At 53.4% G+C, this 20263-nt stretch overlaps 1 protein-coding gene across 5 annotated transcripts in view; it reads left to right on the plus strand.

The window, feature by feature from the left end:
- The window catches only part of NTRK3 (neurotrophic receptor tyrosine kinase 3), a gene marked incomplete at its 5' end in the record, with an annotated part of 221256 nt that overhangs the window by 18575 nt on the left and 182418 nt on the right, over positions 1 to 20263 (plus strand). For all 5 annotated transcript variants that reach the window (XM_082489012.1, XM_082489009.1, XM_082489010.1 and 2 more), the window contains 2 exons: positions 16623 to 16697; positions 18069 to 18140. In XM_082489012.1, coding sequence (XP_082345138.1) covers positions 16623 to 16697; positions 18069 to 18140 — 147 coding nt within the window. The remainder of the gene's footprint in view (positions 1 to 16622; positions 16698 to 18068; positions 18141 to 20263) is intronic.

The raw sequence follows: 20263 nt of genomic DNA on the forward strand, positions 1-20263 counted from the left end.
CAGCTGTATCATTAGTTTATATTTGTTGTAATCTTATTCGCTGTGTTGGCTGTGGGGAGTTTTTATTCGAGGCGCTGCGTAGCTATGCAGGCACTGGGCACAGCTGGTGGCTCCCCGCCGGGCATCTCGGGGTGCTGTGGGTTGCAGCCGGGGGGTACCCAGGCAGCAGATCATCTGGGTGCCCTCCCCAGGAACCAGCCCTGAAGCTCTGCTCTGCTGCCTGGTAGCAACATCTGCCTGGTGGCAGCATCCCCAGGGCTCACCCAGCCTCGCCAAAGCATCCCTCGCTGGTGAGGCTTTTTGATGGGGACCCCTGGTTTGGGGTAAAAATGGTCAAAAGGTGGATGTTGGGAGATCTGCATCGGAAGGCACCCTGAGAGGTTTGCTGTATTATGAGGGATAAGTTGTTTTCTCGGTCTGTGCTTTAGTTTTCTGCGGTACGGGACGGTCCCTGCTGCGGCGCTGAGGTCACCTTTTGGTCACGGGGGGAAAGGGGCTGCAGGAGCGTGGACTGCACAGCCTTCACCCAGGCCTTTGGGGGTGCTGCGTGAGGGATGGTGATGCTCACTGGCGTAGTGCTGTGCAATGGAGGTGGCTGTGTCACGGGTGGCTGGCTGCACCCCCGCCTCGAGCCTGGGTTTGCTGCCCCTGGTCTGAGCGGGGCTGTTTTGGGCATCTCTGTTGCTTTTGCAGAGAGACCCTTTGCTCTGCAGGTAGCTTTGCATGCAGCTTCTTCCAAAAACAGCTCCCCAAAACCGTGGAGCAAAATGTTGTGGGCTGGTGCGATGAGATTTCTGCCAGCAGGGAGCAAAAGAGACTGCGGGTTCCCTGGGCACGAGACAAAATGGTGGGAGCAGGAAGCGTTTTGGCTGCTACTTTGCGCTTTAGGTCTTCAACTTGTTAAATCTGGATGGGAAAGGACAGTCGCTGGAGCGCAAGCTCCTGTTTGCAGCATCTCTGACCGAGCCTGCATGGCTTGGTAACAGCTCAAGCCCATCCTTCTCTCTCAAGTGCATCCTTTTGGGAAAGCATTCGGGATCTGGCCAGACTGAAGATGTGGATGGCTCCTGAGGTAGATTAACCCTTTGCAGCTTGATGGTGCAAATTGTTATTTAGACCTTTAATTAGGCTTGTGCACCTCTAAGGACTAGTAGGGTCCAGCAATGTTTCGTGCTCTGCTCAGATCCACTCTGGCACCAGTAGTGTCTCAGCCCAATGGATCATAGAACAGTCTGGGTTGGAAGGGACCTTTAAAGGTCATCTAGTCCAACCCCCCTGCAATGAGCAGGGACATCAAGGAGATCAGGTTGCTCAGAGCCCCATCCAACCTGACCCTGAATGTTTCCAGGGATGGGACATCTACCATCTCTCCGGGCAACCTGGGCCAGTGTTCTACCACCCTCATTGTAAAAGATTTCTTCCTTTTATCTAGTCTGAATCTTCCCTCTTTTAGGTTAAAACCATGACCCCTTGTCCTGTCGCAACAGGGCGGTATTATTGCTGTGGCACCAGCATGCATCAGGGTTAAACTGCCATTTGCAAAGTGATCTCATGTTGGGGATGGCTGGGGACAGCCCTCGGTAGTGGTGGAGACCTGTGTTTGTGTTCTGCAGCTGGGAGAGCCTCCCGCTGTCATTGCTAGGGGAGCTGCCGTTTGTCACGGGCTGCAGCTGGTGACAAGGTGGTGGACACCAGCAGCTTGAATACAGCTACTCAGCGTGGCCGGAGGCAGGAGGCGTCCACGCTGTTGGCATCACACCCTCCCTCTCTCCCAGGCGGGTGGGGTGATTGAGATGGAGATCCCTGGCACTTACCCTAAATCCAGGGTTAATGATGGATGTGCTATCTCTGCCCGCATGGCAGTAGCACCTCCATGTGCCCTGAGCACTGCTGGCCGCTCCCGTGGAGAAGTTGCGTTCCTGACCAGGTTGGTCTCAGGTGCCTGGGACCTCGCTCCGAGCTCTAGTGGAGCTATCCTTCGCCTGCAGAGACCCTGCCACTGTCTTCAGCAAGGAATCAGCTCACAGGGTGAGACCTGAATGGTCTGCAGCCATGGCCCTCGAATGGGAGGGGGTGGCTCAGTGGGTGAAATGGGGTCCGTTGGGGCACATAGCAATAGTGGTCTCTTTTCCGGTTGGAAAAGACCCTTACTCTGCTCTCCAGCTCTCTTCACAGCACATGGCGGTTGCTGTTTGCACCCTGCTTGCTTATTATATTATTGGAGGTGAATTGGGAGTACAGAGAGGGGGGCAGAAGCCTCCCTGGAGGGGTACATCCAACCGGTGGCAGGGCCAGTGACACAGCCCGGCTCGGCTCCTGCTACTCTGGTCTGTGGCCACCTCCTGCTCACGGTGAATGTATTGCTGGGGGAGACTGCGGCTTTTTGCTGTTTATAAGCCTCTCATCCCTTAGCCAGTGTGAGGATGTCTCTTATTTTATTTTTTTTTTTTTTTTATCCCTGGGTGAATTGCTCTTGACTCCCAGATGGGTCTCTCTCACCTGTCGGCGCCAAGCGCTGCATTAAGCTCAGGGTATCCCCTGTGGAGCTTGGGATGACCTCCAGCGCTGCCAGTTCCTAGGCACTGGTGTCAACTGGGAGCCACAGGGAGTTTTGGCTGGTATTGCTACGCTCCACCCATACTGATGAGACTATTTCCATAGCAACTACAGGCTTTTTCAAAGGGGAGATATGGGAAAAATGTGAAAAACCAAAAACAACCCAGCTGAAAACAGTCTTGGCCAGAAGCTGTTGGTCAGTGTGCGGGGGCTCCAGGGGATGCTGTATCGCCTCCCACCCAGGAGAAGTTCCCTGGCTTGGTGTATTTGTGTCGGGACCTCTTGGCCGGGCAGCCCTGATGCTCTCGCCATCCGAAATATGGAAAGCAGAGCTGGTGCTTGCATCGTGCTGCTTGGGAGGGCTGGGATGCCCTCGTGGGGCAGCCGTGCTGGGGCTTTGGGGCTTGGGAAGGGGCAGGAGCGTGGGGGGCCGTGCTGCGTGGTGGCGGCGTCTGCTGTGGCTCTCGGGGAAACCGTGGCGGATGCTGCAGCTGCCGATGCTCTGGGTGATTGCCCAAGCTGGTGGCATTACTGTGCTTGTTGCTGGCGAGGCAGTTCCAGCGGCGCTAGGGGCTCTCTCGGCTCAGGTGGGAGTCAGGGACGCCTTTCACCTGCCCCCGCTTTCCCCCAGGGCCCGGAGCTCTGGGAGAGGGAGCTGCAGTTACTGCCCTTGAGCATCCCGGTGCGGCTTTGGCTCTGGGCCCTGCCCACCCCTCTGGCTTCACCCTGCTTCCTTCTCTGCCTCCTACCCTCGCTGGGAGCCGGGGAAACAGCTAGGAGCGCTGTAAACGATGCTTCTGGGGCAGAAAGCTTTGGGAATGATGGGCATAAGCCTGGCAAAGTGATCCTGCATGTGCTGTCCCAGAGGTTAAATCCGAGCCTTGGCGTTGCAGCAGGAGAGATCGGAGAGTGGCTCGACCCAGTTGGGGGGTATCTGTGGTTTGATGGTGGGGTTGGAGGCTGCCGGTGGGCCTTTGGGCAGCTCTGCTGGCTGCCTGGCGAGCCCAAAAGTGGCTCGGGGGCTGGCGGGCATCCTGCAAGCTGGGTGCAATGCCGGGAGTGAGGGCACGTTGGTGGGTTGATACCAACCTTGTAGGTTGGTGGCACCTGGTCCCAGCCCTCCTGCTGCTGCTGCAGAGGAGGGAGCACGATGGCGGCCCTTCTCCGTCCCATTGCAATATCCACGGAGGGGGGGAAGGAGCTGGTGCGCGGGAGGGCTGTCCCCTGCCAGCTGCCATCCCTGGTAAGCCCCAGCCTGGCACACGGCACGAGGTCCTGGGCCGCAGCTGCTGCAGGCCGCGAGCGAGCCAGCCCGCTCCCCGGAGGGCTGCCCGGGGGCCGCCGGTAGACAATGTCTGTATTCTTTGTGCAGAATGAGCTTCTCTTCGCTGATAACCCTCCGGGCTCACGTAGTTTGCTCTGAGGTTGGGCTGCTGCTGGGACCCTCCTGCCTCTCCAGCTGTCCGGGAGCAGAAACAAAGCTTGTGTGATTCTCAAAAAAAAAAAAACCCCAACACTAAAATTAAAAAAAAAAAAAAAAAAAAAAATAACCCCAAAACAACCCAACAACAACAAAATCTCCCTGGAAGGACTTTGCCTGATGATTTGCTTTCTGGGTTTGGAATTGCTCTGTGGCCCTAAAAAGCACCAAAAAGACGTGTCCTATTAAATACACCTTCAGCCCAAGTTGTGAAGGCGCAGGTGCCGTCAGGAGGGGCAGCCTGGCTTCCTCGCTCGCTGCATCTCCGCAATTACAACGGAGCAGGACCTCTGGATTCCTCAAATGCTCCTGTGAGATTTTATACCTGTCAGTTTAATGGCAGCCTCCTGGGAGTGCTTTAGAAATAGGAGGCTCGTTTTCAGGAACACCAAGCTATTGGCCTTGTTGTGTCTGCGTCGTGTCTCGTATGAGGGGCCATGGCCGTGGGCTGCGGAGAGGGACACATGGGGGCTGCCACGGCCAGTCTGGAACTGGATGACATCGCTTCTCACCACTGTGGCCTTAAACCTTCATGAAACCCCCCAAGCCCCTGTGATGAAGAACATCTTCAAAGGCTGTGAGGAGACCCTGTTAGCAAAGGGTGGGGGTGTCAGTGCTTGGGTTGATGAGTTGCCACGTGTTGGCCAAGCTGCAGTAACCCAGGTTGATGCTCCCACCTTGCTCTTGGCGTAAAGCAAAACGTATGTGCTTTAACAGCCAGCGCAGCCCGACAGCAGTGCGCTGGGAGAGCGCGAGCTCAAGGCTTTCACCCCACCTTGGGCCCTGGTGAAGGAGGTGCCCACGGGCGGCGAAGGGCTGGGGTTTGGCTGGGGTGGCGAGTTTCGGAGTGCTGCTCTCTCTCTCGCTGCTGGGGGAGCAGAGGCTTCTCCGTGATTCAGCTGTGCCTTTATCTAGAGGATATGGCAGACCGAGCTGCGATACGAGATAGAAGCTGTCCCCAGATTTGCTGTTTGCGTAGCTGGATCAGCTCAAACACAACAGCCTGGTTAGCAATGTCTCTGGCTGTCAGTGTCTTCTCCTATAACATTTTTTGCAAGGCGCTTTTTTTTTTTTTTTTTCTTTTTTTTTCACATTTATATGAACAAAGTGGAGTGCTGGGAGAGGAGCTTTTTAAAGTGTCTGTTCCCTCCCTGCTCTCCTTTCTTCCCTTCCCTGCCTCCTCCTGCCTGTGTCATGTTCATAGGCGCGCTGGTTAGTTTTTCCTTTTCGGAGCCAGCAGATTTCCCACAAAGTAGCTGCTATCCAGGGAAACCTAGAGCTCCGAATCACCACGTCTTAATGTGTGCATCCCCCGCTCCTGAGTGATGCTTCTGCTCTTACGCCTCTGCGATAAGAGCAAGCCAGCGGGTAGGAAAAGCTTGGGAGAGGGGGAAAAAGGGGGGGGGACACACTTATTTGCCTGGCTGGAGAGAAGAGGACTGAGCCCTTCTTGTGGGTGATGGAGGAGCCCCTCCATCACTGCTGGGGAGGGTGGGCAGAGCTGGCTGTGATTTATTCGCAATGTGGAGACAAGCCTGGGGGGCAGTTGGCTGAAAATAAACTCTGTGGAGAGCTTGCCCGCTCCTTTGGCTTTATGGGGAGCAGCCGGTGGGCTGGGTGGGTAGATCTGAGGTGCCGTGAAGGTAGCGGGGTGGATGGGGGGGAACCCTGGCATGTCTCCTTGCAGGTCAGAGCCTCTCTGCCTGTGGCTGTCCCGAGCGGAGCGGCTGGGAGCCTGGCCAGTGGCCAGCCCAGCTGGGCATTGCTGCCCGCCTGTGCGAGCTTCATAAACATCTGAGGAGCCAAAACCGCTGGATGATCAAAGTTCAGGCTCCTCGGGAGCCGTTTGGGAAAACAAAACGCTTCGTGGGAGCGGGGTCCCAGTCCAAGAAAGATTGGCTCTGCCCTCGCTGGGGCAGCGGCTCTCCTGGTGTTCGGGGTGTGTGGGAAAGATGGAAACGGGATGAGCTGTGCTCGGGTGGTGGTGGAGCTGCGGGGGGAGAAGAGGAGGATAAAGTGGGGTGGGGGACTGAGGGAGGGCGCTGGATTCGGCCGGTATATAGCCATAACTGTGTAGAAGCAGTGACCCTTTGGCACCCGCAGTTTGCAGCTCTGCACTCTGGTTTCTGCGCTGCTTTTGGGATCCAGGCAGGGGAGCAGTGGGAAGGATCTGCCTGAAAATTTGCAGCTACGTTGAAATGGGGCTTGGGATGAAGCTGATGTGGATGTAAAAAGCTCCCAAACTTAGACTCCTGTGGAGGCTGTGGTTTTAGAAAGTGTGCTTGTGGGTTTGCGTGGGTGCGCGGCGGTGGGTCTGGATTAAGGACCGCAGCCCCCTCCCTCCGCGGCGCTTGCTCAGCCTCCTCCCCGGCTCTTGCTGGACTCTCGCTCCTGCCTCCTCGTTCCCAGCGCCGTATATCACAGCAACAGCCAGTTGGTGGGAGATTTTATTTTCTGCTTTTCCTCCTCCATCCATTTTCCTGTCTTCAAGCACAGCATGAAGTGCGATGCACGCATGTGGCTGGCAGCATTCCCCTTCGGGTCCTAGCCGAGCTGGTATGGTCTATCAGGACATGGTCTTGCCCATCTCCAAAGCCCTGTGCCTCTTTAGGGGGCTCCTTTCCACCACGCGCTCTTTGGCACTGCTCTGTACCAAGAGTTACTCCTGCCAAGCTGAACTCTAGTGAGCCCGTACCTTTAGAACATCTCCTTGTCTTGCTAATGTGTGTACACACTGTGCTCTCCAGGAGGGAAACACAGCTGCCTTTGGAGCAGAGCTTGGCAGCTCCGTCTGCCTGTAGGAATTTATATTATATACATTTTAATTTCTGAAAAGCCCTGGACCTGGTCAGAGATGGGAGTGTGAGGGAATCTGACCTCCGGTTTGAAGTTGCAGGGAGGGTTTAATAAGGCAGAATGTGATTACTGAAGCTGATTTTGACCAGGGTGCTGCTTCCTCTATAAAATGCCGTTTGATCTCTAAAGACCACAAAAAGCTGCACGTTGCTGGCTCTCGCTGTGTATAAAATCCTATGGATAAAAGCGTCCTTTCCTTTGGCACGGCAGGTGCCTGGGGAGCTGCCTGAAAAGGGGAGCTCTTTCGGTCTCCTGCGCCCCGTAAAGCAAAGGGTGCTGCGTCACCTTGAGGTTTGTGCTTGGTGTAAAACTCCCAGGGGAATTGGGTTTTCTGCCCTTGGATTGCCCTCTGGTCCCAGCCGGCTGCACGGCTGTTTCAGAGGTGCGGTGTGATTAGACACGCACGGGTGGATGTTGGTGGTCCTGAGCAGGACCCTCTCTGCTCCACGTACCCCAGATCTGCGTCTAATGGTGGGAAGCACCTCTCTGGCCACAGAGGACTGGCTTTGTAGGCTCTGCGGCTGGAGAGTAAAGAAAGAAATGCCCTTTTGGGGAAATGTCATGGTTTAGGCTGAACCGGCTGCTGGGGACGTGGGGTACCCCAGATGGGACCGACAGATGCTCCCCCCCACCTCTCTTCAAAGAGAGAGGCAGGGGAGGGAAAAGAGACTTATGAGTTTAGAAGGAACTAAGCTACTTTAATGAAATATTAATAATAAAACAAACAAAGAAAATAATGAAATATATACAAAACCATATCAAGCTCCCAGGGTGATGATCATGTCACCGGCTGGTACTGGGGAAGTCCCAGACTGGACTCAGTGATGGATGAGAACTGGATTCCAGATCCGCATTCAGGATCGGGATCAAAGGCAGATGAACAGAGTCCTCCTCGGACACGGGCCGTTGAAGAAAGAGGGCTGACCCTTTGATCCCTCAGCTTTTACACTGAGCGTGAGGCCGATGGGATGGAATACCCCGTGGGTCAGTTTGGGGTCACCTGTCCTGTCCGCTCCTCCCCGCAGTGGGACCCCTCTGCGCTCTTCGGCTTCCGACCCTCCCACGGGGCGAGTAACCGAGTTGGCTGCCCTGGGGGGTACAGCAGTGAGTATCAGCAGGAGCCTCTCTGCGTGCCGTGCCTGGGCATCAGCTGTAGGCGTGGGTGTTATCCCTCTGAGAGCCGTCAGTGTCTGCACAATATGCTGTTATTTTCAGTAGTTAGAGGAGGCCCAGCTAAGAAGCAGAGTTACTTGAACAAAATTGGTCCTGTTTTACCTCAAACCAGGTTAGGAAATGCTATTTTTGAGGAAAAGCGGAGGGAGCTACGGCCGATGCTGCAGGCAGGGGGTGAGCTCTTGCTCTTGTTGATGCTTCACCCCAGAGCGGTTGCATTCGTGTATTTACATCCACGTCTGCAGGACTAAAGCTGCTCATCCCATCTCATGCTCTTTGACTTTTGGTGGTGTCTGTGACCATGCAGGGGTCAGGTAGTGATAGGCAATAAATAACGAAGAGGTGGGGAGAGAGCCTGGAGCAGCTGGGAGGCGCCGCGGTGGTGGGCAGGAGGGAGCTGGGGCTGAGCCGGTAGCTCAGCCCGTACGCAGAGGGGTTCAAGGGCACCGTCCCTCCGACCCTGCTCCCCGGGCAGGAGTTGCTGCAGCCCTTGGGAGTTTCCTCCTGAAACTTTAGCGCTGCTGCTCATCTCTGATAAATGAGGTTTCTTGAGCGTTGGGGTGATTTTGGACACTTAGTTCTTGCCCGGGACCCCAGTGCTGCTTTCTCCCAGCGCTAGCTGAGTAATAGTGATTAAGGAAGGTATTTGTCGTGATGGCAGTTGCACTGCTGCCCGCAGCACTTCTTCAGCTCTGTCGTCCCTCTTGCACCTATTTCTTCTTTTCTGAAAGCGGGTGACTGGGCATAACTCTTCCTGCACTGAAAAACCTCGGATGTAGTGTGCGATAACAGGAACATACTGCTTTCCATGCGCTGCAGCAATCTGTCCGTGCTGGGTCCAGGCAGCCCGCTGTCCTCTAGTTGTACTGACACATTGTCCCTGGAAGGAAAAGCTCTCTGCTCCATCAGTCACCAGCCGGAGCTGGTGCGGGCTGTGGTGGCCGCCCTGGGGTGAGCTGGAGGCTTGTGGAGACCGTAGAAGGAAAACAAGTGAATGCACAAACACGGGCGCAGCGCACCCTGTGCCTGAGAGGGGCTCGTGTCCTTGGGGATAAAAGCGAAGGGTGAGGTCCTGGTTGTGTTGGCACTGCTGTCTGTTTTTTTTAAATGCAGGTGCTTTCCCTCTCTCCTTGAGGTACAGCTCCTGTACTGGCTTCCTTAGGGGTGTCAGGCAGCATCACTTAATTGCAGTGCCTGGAAAAAACACGTGTTTCAGCAGAGCTTAAAGCTGTTTCCCAGGGTGTCTTCCACAGTAGGGTGATTTTCGTATGGCAGTCTTGTTAGTGGAGCTGTAGCAGCTCTTCTGCACCTAGCAGTTGCTCCTAGCCAGCCTGGTGCCGGGCGGATGCCGGTGGGGTGAGCGGGAAGCTTGTCTGGGCTCATCCGAAAGGTGTCCTGCAGGGGAGTCCTCTCCTCTGGATGCCTTGTGCCCTCGGAGTTGCTTGTGTGGAGCAGCTGGCTGTCTCCAGGAAGACCATTGAGATACCACACTGTGGTGGCCCACGCGTGGCTGTATCGTTCCCACACCCTCCCCAGCCAGCGAGGGATCGGGGGTTTTCCCTTTGCCCAGCCTTTCCGGAAGGGCCTGGTGTGGATCGTTGGGTTGGATGCGGCTGGGCCCATGGGATGGGGACTGGACTGGGCGCATCCCCCTCGCGGTCCCCACAGCACCCACATATCCCTGCGTGGCCTCAGCAACAGGAGCGGATCTGCGAGCGCAGAGGGAGCCGTGTCGCCGTGGTGTGTTTTATGATCGTTACCTTGACGAATCACAATTACACTGTGGGGTTATGCTCATAATTGTTTCTACAAAGCTGGATTTACTCCCCCTCCCCCTTTCTCTCGCTGACCTCAAATTATCCTTAACGATGCAAAGTTATTCGCCGCTGGGTGACTTTTCCATGTGCTTTTGGGAAGGGGAAGCCCACGCTTTAAATGGGCAAAATATTGCCCTCATAAGTCTTTATTCAGCTTCACTTGCCTTTAATGTTTAGTTACCAATTCAGTTTTACAACTTCCATATTGAGGGAATCAAGTCCTTTGTGCCTCTGGTTATTAGATGTATGCGATAAGTGCCTTATAACACTGTGAAAGATGGCTGATTCCTTTATGGCTTCCTCAGCCCTGCGTGGGGTGCGAGGGATGGACGAAAGGAGCCGGCAGCCCCCACCGTGGCCGTGCTTTGCCCTGGGGTGGGGGACCTGCCCCAGTGCCGTGGGTTTCCCAGCCTCCAGGGCCTTCCATCAACATCTGCAGCACCTCTGCTTGGAGGAGGCAGGTCAAGGGATTTAAGAGACGTCTTCTCTCTGTTCCCCCCCCCCCCCGCAATCAAATTCATATTTGCGTGGTCTGGAGCTGGCGTGCCAGGAGGTTTGTTTATAATGGTAAACATATCAGGTAATTGAAGGCTAATGCTTCTGTCTGGATTGTAAGGTATTATATGCCTGGATGTCGAATCAATTTTCCTGTTGTCCTACGAGAAAGGAGTCAAATGCTCTGCTTGCCTTTCCTATGTATATATATATATATACACATATATATATATATATGCATAAAATTGTGTGTGTCGGGGTGCTGCCTGCTTGCTGGAGTGCGATTAATTTGCTGCCCGGTACCCAAATACGAGTGGTGGCACTTGCACGGCAGGGCTGCGACAGAGATGTGTCATCCGCTCTGGCAGCGAATGGGGCTGATGGCATCGGGATGAAGAGTCGCTCCCCTCTGCTCTGGGCTGGATGTAGATTTGGGTAGCAAGTGTGTACACATGCTATATAACACTTGGCTCTTATCAAGTGCCTTCTTTTAGCTATTGACCGCAGCGCTTGAAAAGCTGAGAGAGATTAGATAAATATTATCCTTGTTGTATGAGGAGGGTGAAGGAAGGCCAGACACATTAAGTAGCCTCAAGCTAATCACTTGGTAAATTGGCATAAGAGGCTGTTTTTCACCTCTGCCTCACGCATGGGGGACAAAGCGAGCCTGGCTGTGTTTAAATCCCAGTGGGTGTTCTCGTCTCCCTTGCTGCGTTGGCCCCGGGCTGGAAGGGGAGCATGTGGAGCCGTACAGGCTTGCTGTGGGGTCTTAAGAAGGTGACACCAGCCTGTGTTGCCAAACGTCTCCTTGCATGGTCCTTTTGAGGATGAAAGGAAACACTGTTCCCACAGGGTTGATGGCTGCCGGTACCCTTTCAGCAAGTGAGGCAAGGTCCTGGCACTTCTGGAGACCAGCTGAAACCTAAACCCTGTGACTTGGTGACCATATGGTCAATGAGATCGCTATATCTCTCTGTGTCTCCACATGAAGGGCATGTAGTGATAGGACAAGGGGGAATGGCTTTAAAGTGGAAGAGGGCAGGTTCAGATTGAACATTAGGAAGAAGTTTTTCACTTTGAGGGTGGTGAGGCACTGGCACAGGTTGCCCGGAGAGGTTGTTGAGGCCCCATCCCTGGAGGTGTTCAAGGCCAGGCTGGACGTGGCCTTGGGCAACCTGGTCTGGTGGGAGGTGTCCCTGTCTATGGCAGGGGGGTTGGAACTCGATGATCTTCAAGGTCCTTTCCAACCTAAACCATTCTATGAAGCAGGGGCAAAGACACCTGCCTCCTTGCTGGGTTCACACAGTGCTCTGGGAGTGAGACGTGATGACCGCGAGCTGTGGCGCTGGCAAACAGGTCTTCACACTTCACGCGTTCAGTGTTAACTGGGACACAGCACCCACACTGTGCATTGACCATTGGTCTGACTTCAGCGGTCTACAAGGCTTTCGACAAGTTTTAAAAGCATGGCCATAGGTACGTGGAGGTTGAGATATGGTGCAGAGTTGGCCTCCTAAAGTTAGCTTACCCTTCCTCTGGAAAGGTAACTGATTTCCTCGGCAAAGAGATGACTTCACGCTGAGAGGTTAATATGATGCTGCGTTACATCATAAGTGGTTTGTTTTTCTGGAGAAGACACAGTATAGCCCAGCTGTTGTAGGTGAAGAGCTGGGTAAAGGAGAAGTGGTGGTGGGTGGTGTTGGAAGAGAAGATAACCGCTGAGGCTCCTTGGTGCTGGTGTTGGCTCCTGCTTTCGTTGAGGACACTGGCAGAAAAGGCAGGAGCTTTGGTCTGTGGGCTTCACCGCTGGCACAGTGCGGGCACTGTGAGAGCACAGAGTGGGATGGACGTGGCCAAGGGGATGAGCTGCAGCAGCAAAACCGAGAGAGAGTCTGCAATGCGAAGTGGGATGAATTTGAATGTGGGTGTAACAGGGACTTTTACTGCCAGCTAGGAAATCATGTCAGTTGGAAACGCCCTGGGGGACAGAAGTGCCTGGTGCAGGGCTCGATTACGGGGTGAAAACGTGCCACCAGGCTGGTGGGGCTGTGAGGAGGGCCAGCGTGATCTTGGGCTGCAAGTCAAGGTGTTTCCAGTGTAACTGGGGGGTTGCTTGTGCTGTTATACAAGTGAAACCTGGGGACCGCTCTGTGTTTCTGGTCACTCTTATTCAAGAAAAGGGACTTAAATAGGCTGATGAATAAAAAAGAGAGCTGTTTTCTATTACAGTGTCTGTCACACTGGTCCTTCTTGCGCAGGTCACCAAGCGTGAGTGCCAGTCGCGCTGGGTCTGAAACCAGAAGCAAAAGAACCTCTCCACCGGGGCTCTGCCCGAGCAATATATCTGCATCACTTCTGGGACTTGAGTTTAGTATCTCTGGAAGGCACTTGAGACAATTTGCCTTGCACTTCACTGCTCGGTGCAGACGCGCTGCCTCAGAAGAGCTGGCCTTGTGTAACTTCGTAATGAGAGTTGGGTGGGTCTGGCTCTTCTTGTGAAAGAGGGAGGAGGAAATGCCGGGAAAGGAAAAGAGCTGCTTAAGCAAAGACAGTTTTGACACAAGAGAAAACGAATGTAAAATGTTTGTGGGTAAGAAATGAGAAGAGCAGGGAAGTTCTGGTGCAGCGTTCTGTATGAGTTGGGAGGGCAAAGCCCTGGCGACTCCTAAGGTGGACTTCCATCGGTCTGTAAAAAGCATGGTCTAAAGGCACCTCTGCCGTGCAAGGAGACCTGGACCAGCAGGATGCTCCAAACAGACAAGAACTATGAGAAAGAAGCGAGTATTTAAACAAACACCCCCTTCCCTTCTTCCCCCCTCCCCCCCCCCCCCCCCCCCAAAAAAAAGCTAGCAATCTCATCTGTGGTAGTGATGCATCTCATATGGTCTTGATTAGAAGTTGGAAGTGAGTCTAGGTGGATGTGTATATGGTGAGCGCTTCAGGATTTGTGAAGTATGGTATTGGTCTTGAAGCTATTGCATCTTGCAGGAGAGCAGCTTACCTTAGTAATAACTGAGGAATGCTACAGGAATATATGTTTAGAGACGTTTGCAGGGAGGAGGGAGTAACCCGCTGACTGTAATTCATACCTCGAAGCCTGATCGCAGAGACCAGGGCAGGGCTGGGAGTTGTCACATCTGTATTTGGCGTGAACCCAGCACCCGTGTTCCTGCCAGGTTAATGAACCGAGGCAGAGGAGAAGGGAAGGTCTCAGTCTTCAGCAGCAATTGAGAGGATATAAGATTTCTAAGGCAAGCACAACCCTGGAAGGAAAAGAGGGGAAACTAGTTGAGATACTGAAGGACATGAAGAGGGACTTAAGTTTGAGGGGTGGAGTTTCTTTGCTTGGTTGGTTTGCTTTCCTGTGTAACCACTGCCAATTTTGCAATCACAGCTTGATTCCTTGAGCTTTCGGAACAAGATGCATTTCTGTTTTGTTTTAAAGTGGATTCAGGTGAACCCAGCCAGCGCAAAGTTACACTCTTCTTCCCAAAGCAATAGGGAACTAAAGAAAATGGTTTTCCTGGTTTATCTTCAGGGTGCCTGTGACCCAAGGCTGATTTGCCACTTCTAGGAGCAAGGGTGCAACTCCTGGTGAGCCAAAAAAAAACAGAGAGAAAAAAGGGGAAGAGCCATTTCTGGGAGTCCCTGAGAAGGGAAGTGTCTGCGTAGCTTAAAGGACTCGGAGTCCCCTCCTGATCTGTGCACCTAATTCCAGATGACGCTATTTCCCTGTATTGCACTCCGTGAAGCTGCTGCTGGGTTGGAGCATTACCCTATATGTAAGCGTGTCTTCGTGTTTCCATGGTTGCTTCTCTTGTCTCTCCCTTTATGGGTGTTGGGTGTCTACGTTAAATAGTATACCAAAACATACCTGGCTCAGGAAGCTCGTGGACTTTGTTTGGGAGGCTGGAACATAGGTTGTGGAGTTGTATTTACACTCTTGTGTAATGTCACTTCTGGGGGGGGGTTGGCCATGGGGGGGACCCCCGAGACCCCTGTACCCCGGTGCTGAGTCATCAGAAAGTCATGTCTGTGCATGTCGCTGAGAACAAGCTTGGGTCTTTTTCTGCCTCTTCTAGAATGCTGCCCACATGGCTTTGTCAGGTCAAAAATAACCTTGACTTTTTTTAGCAAACACAATCAATAAAACAAGAGCCAATCTGGCCGCCGCCTCCTTCCCAGCTGTGGTTGCTCCAGAGCTCCTGGCTCGGGGCTGCTCCATCCCTCCCTGAAGGTCATTGCTTGGATGCTGTAGCTTCAGCATGCCCTGGTGGTAAACCCACATCATCCCATTCCTGCTTTTTCCCATGCTCGTTCTTTCTCTTGGGGGACCCTCTCCTTTGGTTTGTAGGAGCTGTAGGTAGAAAATGTCTTCGACTTGTGTTTCTAGCCTTGCTCAGTCCTGCAGTCTTGTGGCCCAGGACCTGAACTCGGAGTCCTGCCCTGTCTCGGAAGGGTTTCAGCGAGCCGTCGGGTCTCTTGACTGACGCCTCCCAGTCTGTGTTTTGTTCTGCCCGTGTTTGCAGGGAATACGAAATGGCTGTAATAATGTCCTGTTTCTCATCCTGTCTGGGACACAGGCGATCCAAGCTGATGAGCAGGTCATTGAGGATGAACCGTAACTTACGCTGTCATGCAGCAGCCGGGTGGGAGCTTATGCTGTGTCCTTACGCTAACCCCTCGGGGTATGCAGACAATTATGGAACATGTGGAAAGCAGAGGTGACTCTCGTGGGACTCTGCTTTTCTTGGATCTGTATGGTGAGAGCAGAGAAGTATGTTTAGGTTTAGTCCAGGCTTTGTATTTTTCTTTCTTGAGCTGGATGGCATTTGGGATATGGCTCAAATAGGGCTGTATACTTCTGTCACACTAATTCATCTGTTCTTGTGCAAGCACAAGGCGTAGCGAGTGCCGGAGGAGAAATGTGTGGCCCCTGTGACTGCTTTGGAAGTGGCCAAAGGTCCCTCTTCTGCTTACCCCTCTGGACCCCCATGTGGGGTCCTCCAACCTTCTAGCCCAGAATCATGGAATCATGGGATGGTTCTCAGTGTTGGCTTATCACCCCAACCCTGCATCACTCGGAAGTGTTTCCCCTCTCCGGGGCCAAGTCCAAAGCCAACTATTGCATCAAGGCAGATGTGAGCTTGGGCGCACGTGTTCATAAACTTCAAAGTTGGGCTTCTTTCACATACTGGCCGCGGGGACCAGCCAGATGTTTCTCCCCCCTCTCAGTTCGCTTTAAGAGAGGACCACCTCCACCTGCTTTGCAGCAAAGACCCTCTTGAAAAAGTTTGTGCTGTCTGGTGGGAGGGTGTCCGAGTTTAATCTGGGAGAAAGCCTGAACTAGCCAAGGACTGCCTGGGGGATGAGAACTGAGCTCCTTCCCCGCCACGCAGCGTTGCAGCTTGTTAGCAGAGGCCGGTGGCCGCAGCCAGCTGGCCACGCTGCTGCCAGCATCGCTCCTGCGCTGCCGATAACAGGGGACCCCGTTCTCCGGGGCTGTCGATCTGTCACCTTCCCCCAGCTCTAATATTTACTGAATAACGATCCTGCGGTGACAGATCTATTTCTGTTTTTGTTCTCTATAACATACCTGCCAGAGCGCCCTGGGCGACTGAGGAATTTATAATAAAGGCACGGTTTCCAAACTAAGTTTGGTGCTCTCCTGCCAGCAGCACTTCCAGCCAGCAAAGACTAGGACCCTGTTTGTCCACTCCAGTAAGAGACTGGATAAATATATGACTTTTTTCTTTTTTTTTTTTTTTCTTTCCATTTAGGCTCCAAATTTTTACTGAGAGGTTTTATTTGCATTCATTCCTTTTGCGTGAGCTGTCTTGATTATGTCTGTGTTTTACCGATGTGTGCAGTGAGGTGCAGAGAGGGGCAAGGACTTGGGCAAGGATGTTCAATGGATTGGTTGCACATTCCGCACTCAAAACTGTTGTTAAAACCATGTCATTTGGCTCTCCCAAAGCACTGGGAAAACAGAATAAAAAGCAGCATGAGAAACTGCTTGTTTTGGCAGCATGGTGTGTGCTGTATGTATCTGAGGATGTGGATGCTGAAGCCTGAGCGGGTCCAATCCCCAGATGTGTTGCAAGAAGGTTTTGGCTGAAGGAAGGCGGGAAGAGGTGTGGGGCTGGGTGGTGGGGCATGACACGCTCTTGCTGTGGGCTGTCCCCTGCATGGGCAGAGTGACCATCTGGTTGTGTCACAGCTGAGCCTTTCCTTCTTCTCCACAGACACATAGAGAACTGGAAGAACTTGCAGACGCTGAACGCCGTTGACATGGAGCTGTACACGGGACTCCAGAGGCTGTGAGTATGTCCCGCGTGTCGGGGAGGAGAACAGCACTGGGCAGCCCCTTCCTTCCAGCAAAGAGCTGTGGCTTCCATCCATCCGCAGTCTCCACGCTGCCATGTTCAGAGCCTGTTTAAGCAACTGGGTCTGCCCTCTTTTGCTATGAGACTCGGCAAAATGGAGGTGAAGTGTTTTTTGGTCCGTGCTGGGTCTGCAAGGAGGAGGATTGCTAGCTCCTGACAGCTCTGTCAACACACATCAGCCCTGACCTCTCTTCTCCCCCGCTGTTCTGGTTGTGGGCTTGTGCGTTGTTCTGACTCATTTCAGCCCCACAATGCGAAATTCCAGCTGTCTCCACCGATCCTTCGTTGCCGGGCTGTTGGTCCTCGTTTAGTGCAGTTGCCATCACGGTGGTGCCACACAATAAGGGAATTGCATCTGCCTGCACAACCCTCCGAGCTCCGGGAAAGGTCAACTGTGTACGTCACGGAGGGAAAACTGAGGTCCGTGAGGCTGAAGGGACCTGCCAGGTGCTTGGGAAGCCTGGCCAAGCGAAGATACCACCCAGTCTCTTAATTCCCCCTCCTGCATCCTCCTGGAGCTGGGAGAGCCCCGAGTCGTGCGAGATGCACAGCATTGCTCAGGGTTAACTGGAGACTTATTAATGTGTTTCACTGGGAGCTTTACATTAGGTGCAGCTCACCTGTGGGCTGGAGGAGAGGTATACATTGTTGAGCGCTCCCAGGTTGGATAACCAACCCCAGCAAACTGCACTTTAACACCGCCCGCCCTCGTAAGCAGGCCGGCTGCTGTTCCCATCTCACCTAAGAAAGCAGCAGTGGAGTCGGATGTGCTTTTGTCTGCAGCAGATATCAATAAACCCTGGTTGTACTGCTGGTACGGCTTCTCCAAAACAGGCTGGGAGGAGGATTCCCCCTTCAATGGCCATAACTCCCCGCGCAAAATACGCACCCCTCCTTATCGGAGCTGCAGGCAGAAGGGGTTTCTCTTGGGTTTGAGGGAGGGGGAGGTGGTGGTGCTGGGGGTTAGGTTTGCTGTGGGAGCAGGCAGTGCTCCTTGTGAAGATGGAGGGAGAGGAGAGGAGCAGGAGATGCTTTGGGCCACCCCAGCAAGCCTTGGTAGATGTTGGGGGAGAGTCTCTCCCAGCAGCTGCTCTGCGCTGAGCCTGTGCTGTCACCATATCAGATGAAGCTGAAAAGCCCAATTTCCTCTTTGCTTGTAACTCTCATAAAGGCTGTCTGGGGAAGATGTGCCTCCCGGGGCGGGGGGGAATCGAGGGCTCCCGGTGCACCTCGGGGGCTGAGCGCAGGGTTTTAGAGCAGTTGTCCGCTTTGTCTCCATCGCTGCCCTTCTGCATCTCTTTGCAGGACAATCAGGAACTCAGGACTACGAAACATCCAGCCCCGCGCCTTTGCCAAGAACCCTCACCTGCGCTACATGTGAGTGCCGGCGGCTCCGACCACCTTCTCCCTCTGCTCCCTGTGGAAAGGCGATCCCCAAAGCGGATCCCCAAAGCGCCTGTTGGGGAGAGCAGCAGGAGGGAAGAGGGATGCTGATGGGGAAAGGGAGAGGTGGTAAAGGATGGGAGAAGGAAAAGCGAAGGTGCAGGGAAGTGCAACGGGCCCTGATGTAGGATGGGGCAACATCTTGCTGGGCAGCTGATGGGTTTTGGTGCCTAATAACTGGCCTGGCTCTAACGAGTGCGTGCTTCGTTAGCAGCCTCGGGTGCACCTTTCCCTTTCTGCAGAGTTTGGGGGGCAGCTGCACTCCCCAGCACACAGCTGGAGCCTGCCCCGCTCGCTAGCTTTTAACCAAAGGACACTTTTCTGGCACAAATCCTGGGGCGCGGGGCTGCCAGCTCTGCTCCTAATTATTGACTGCTTAAACTGGCATCTGCAGAGGGCTGGGGGCAGGGATGTTTTGTGCCGGAGAGGCTGGAATCTTGTTATCGTGGGACTTTACACAAGTGTCCGGCTGCTGGGGCATCATTAGCCAGAAGTTACGCTGTCCCAGGGAATTTCTGCATCCTTGAGGCCGAGGGCACCGATTTCTTTTCTGAGTATCTATTTACTTTTCCCAAGGTGATAAAGGAAAGCATGAAGTTCAGGTCAGTGTACCAGGCGCTCCATGGGCTTAAATTATCTCGTCAAAGTGACTGTGTCTGAGATCAAACCCCTCTCAGCTCTGGTATAGATATAAAAGGTGAAAAGGGGTTGGTGAGAGGTGCCCCTGGCCTTGGGCACAAGCCGATGGGCTGGATGGAGAATGTGTGTCTCCCTGCTTTTTAGAAACCGATGCTAGTGGCTTCTTCCATGAAAAACGACAGTAGCACGCATCCGTTTGAGTCTGCGGATGCACTCAGCCATCGATATGGACATGTTCCTGGTGGAGGGAGATAGATGTGACCTGCAGCGCAGGATAGATTTGTCTTCTGATGTCTGCTTGGAGATGATATGAACTGAAAAACCCCAAAAGCTTCCTTTTTGGAAAACCCGTTCCAGTTGCTAAGTGACAGTAAAGTACTTGCTAAATAGGAGATCTGCATTACCGAAGGGCATGAATAGTTAAGGGCATTATGAACAAGTATGGGGTCTTCTTGAGTTTGAAGAAGTGCTTATTTTGTCACCATAACCCCTCTTTAATGCTGACCACTGGGATTTTCCTGATTTCTGCGCTTTGTTACTTTGATTTGTAGTGTTTGGTTTGTTTTCCGTAGTTTTTTGTTACTGGCAAGTGTTCTCTCCAAATACCTCTCCCAATTGATTTTTTTTTTTTTTTTTTTGGGGGGGCGGGGGAGGGGATTTTTTTGTCAGTTGTGCAGTTGCTGTTTATGTATCTAGCAGATAAAATAAGTAACATTTGATTCCTGATGAAATTAGTTTGGATGTCGTAGTAGAGTTTAGAAGGCCACGTATGCTCGTTTTGAGGCTGAATGAGTCGTTAATGTGTACACATGCAATTGTTGCTGCTTTTTCCAAAAGTGTTTGGTTTTGTCTTTTGAGATTACTTTTGAGATTGGAAAAAAACCCGCATCCATCTTGTGTCAAGAGTTAAGGTTGCTTTGTGGTGATGAAATATGTGTTTGTTTACTGCTTGGGCCGTGTAAGATTGATCATGTTCTTAACATCTTTCTTTCCTGGCCTTTTGAAGCTCGAGGCAAGTTAAGTATATTATTTGGTTAGTGTTTGCCGCTGGGTGTTGATGCTGTTCCTGGGACCCGGCGGCACGGATGTTTGTGAGGTAGATGTCCTCCACGGCGGGTGCTGGGCACCCGGGGATAGTGACCTGGTGCTTGCAGGGATGGTGGCTCCCTCCTGCTCCCCAGAGGCTCTCCGGCCATGGTGCCACTGCTCCCTTGCAGCCAGGCTGCTTTTTTGGGGGGTTCTCTCTCCCTGATGGGAGAGCATAGTGGTTCCCGAGGCTTTTTGCAGCTTGACAGGCACCTGGTGCCACCCGGGATCCCCTCCACGGCCAGGGCACCACGCAAGCTCATCGGGGTGCCTCTTTGGCTGCTCCGCAGCCGCTGCCTCCTGGGGAGCTCAGCTCGCCGAAGGCCTGACAT

This window comes from Vanellus vanellus, assembly GCF_965231255.1.
Source record: "Vanellus vanellus genome assembly, chromosome: 11".
Classification (NCBI taxonomy): Eukaryota; Metazoa; Chordata; class Aves; order Charadriiformes; family Charadriidae; genus Vanellus; species Vanellus vanellus.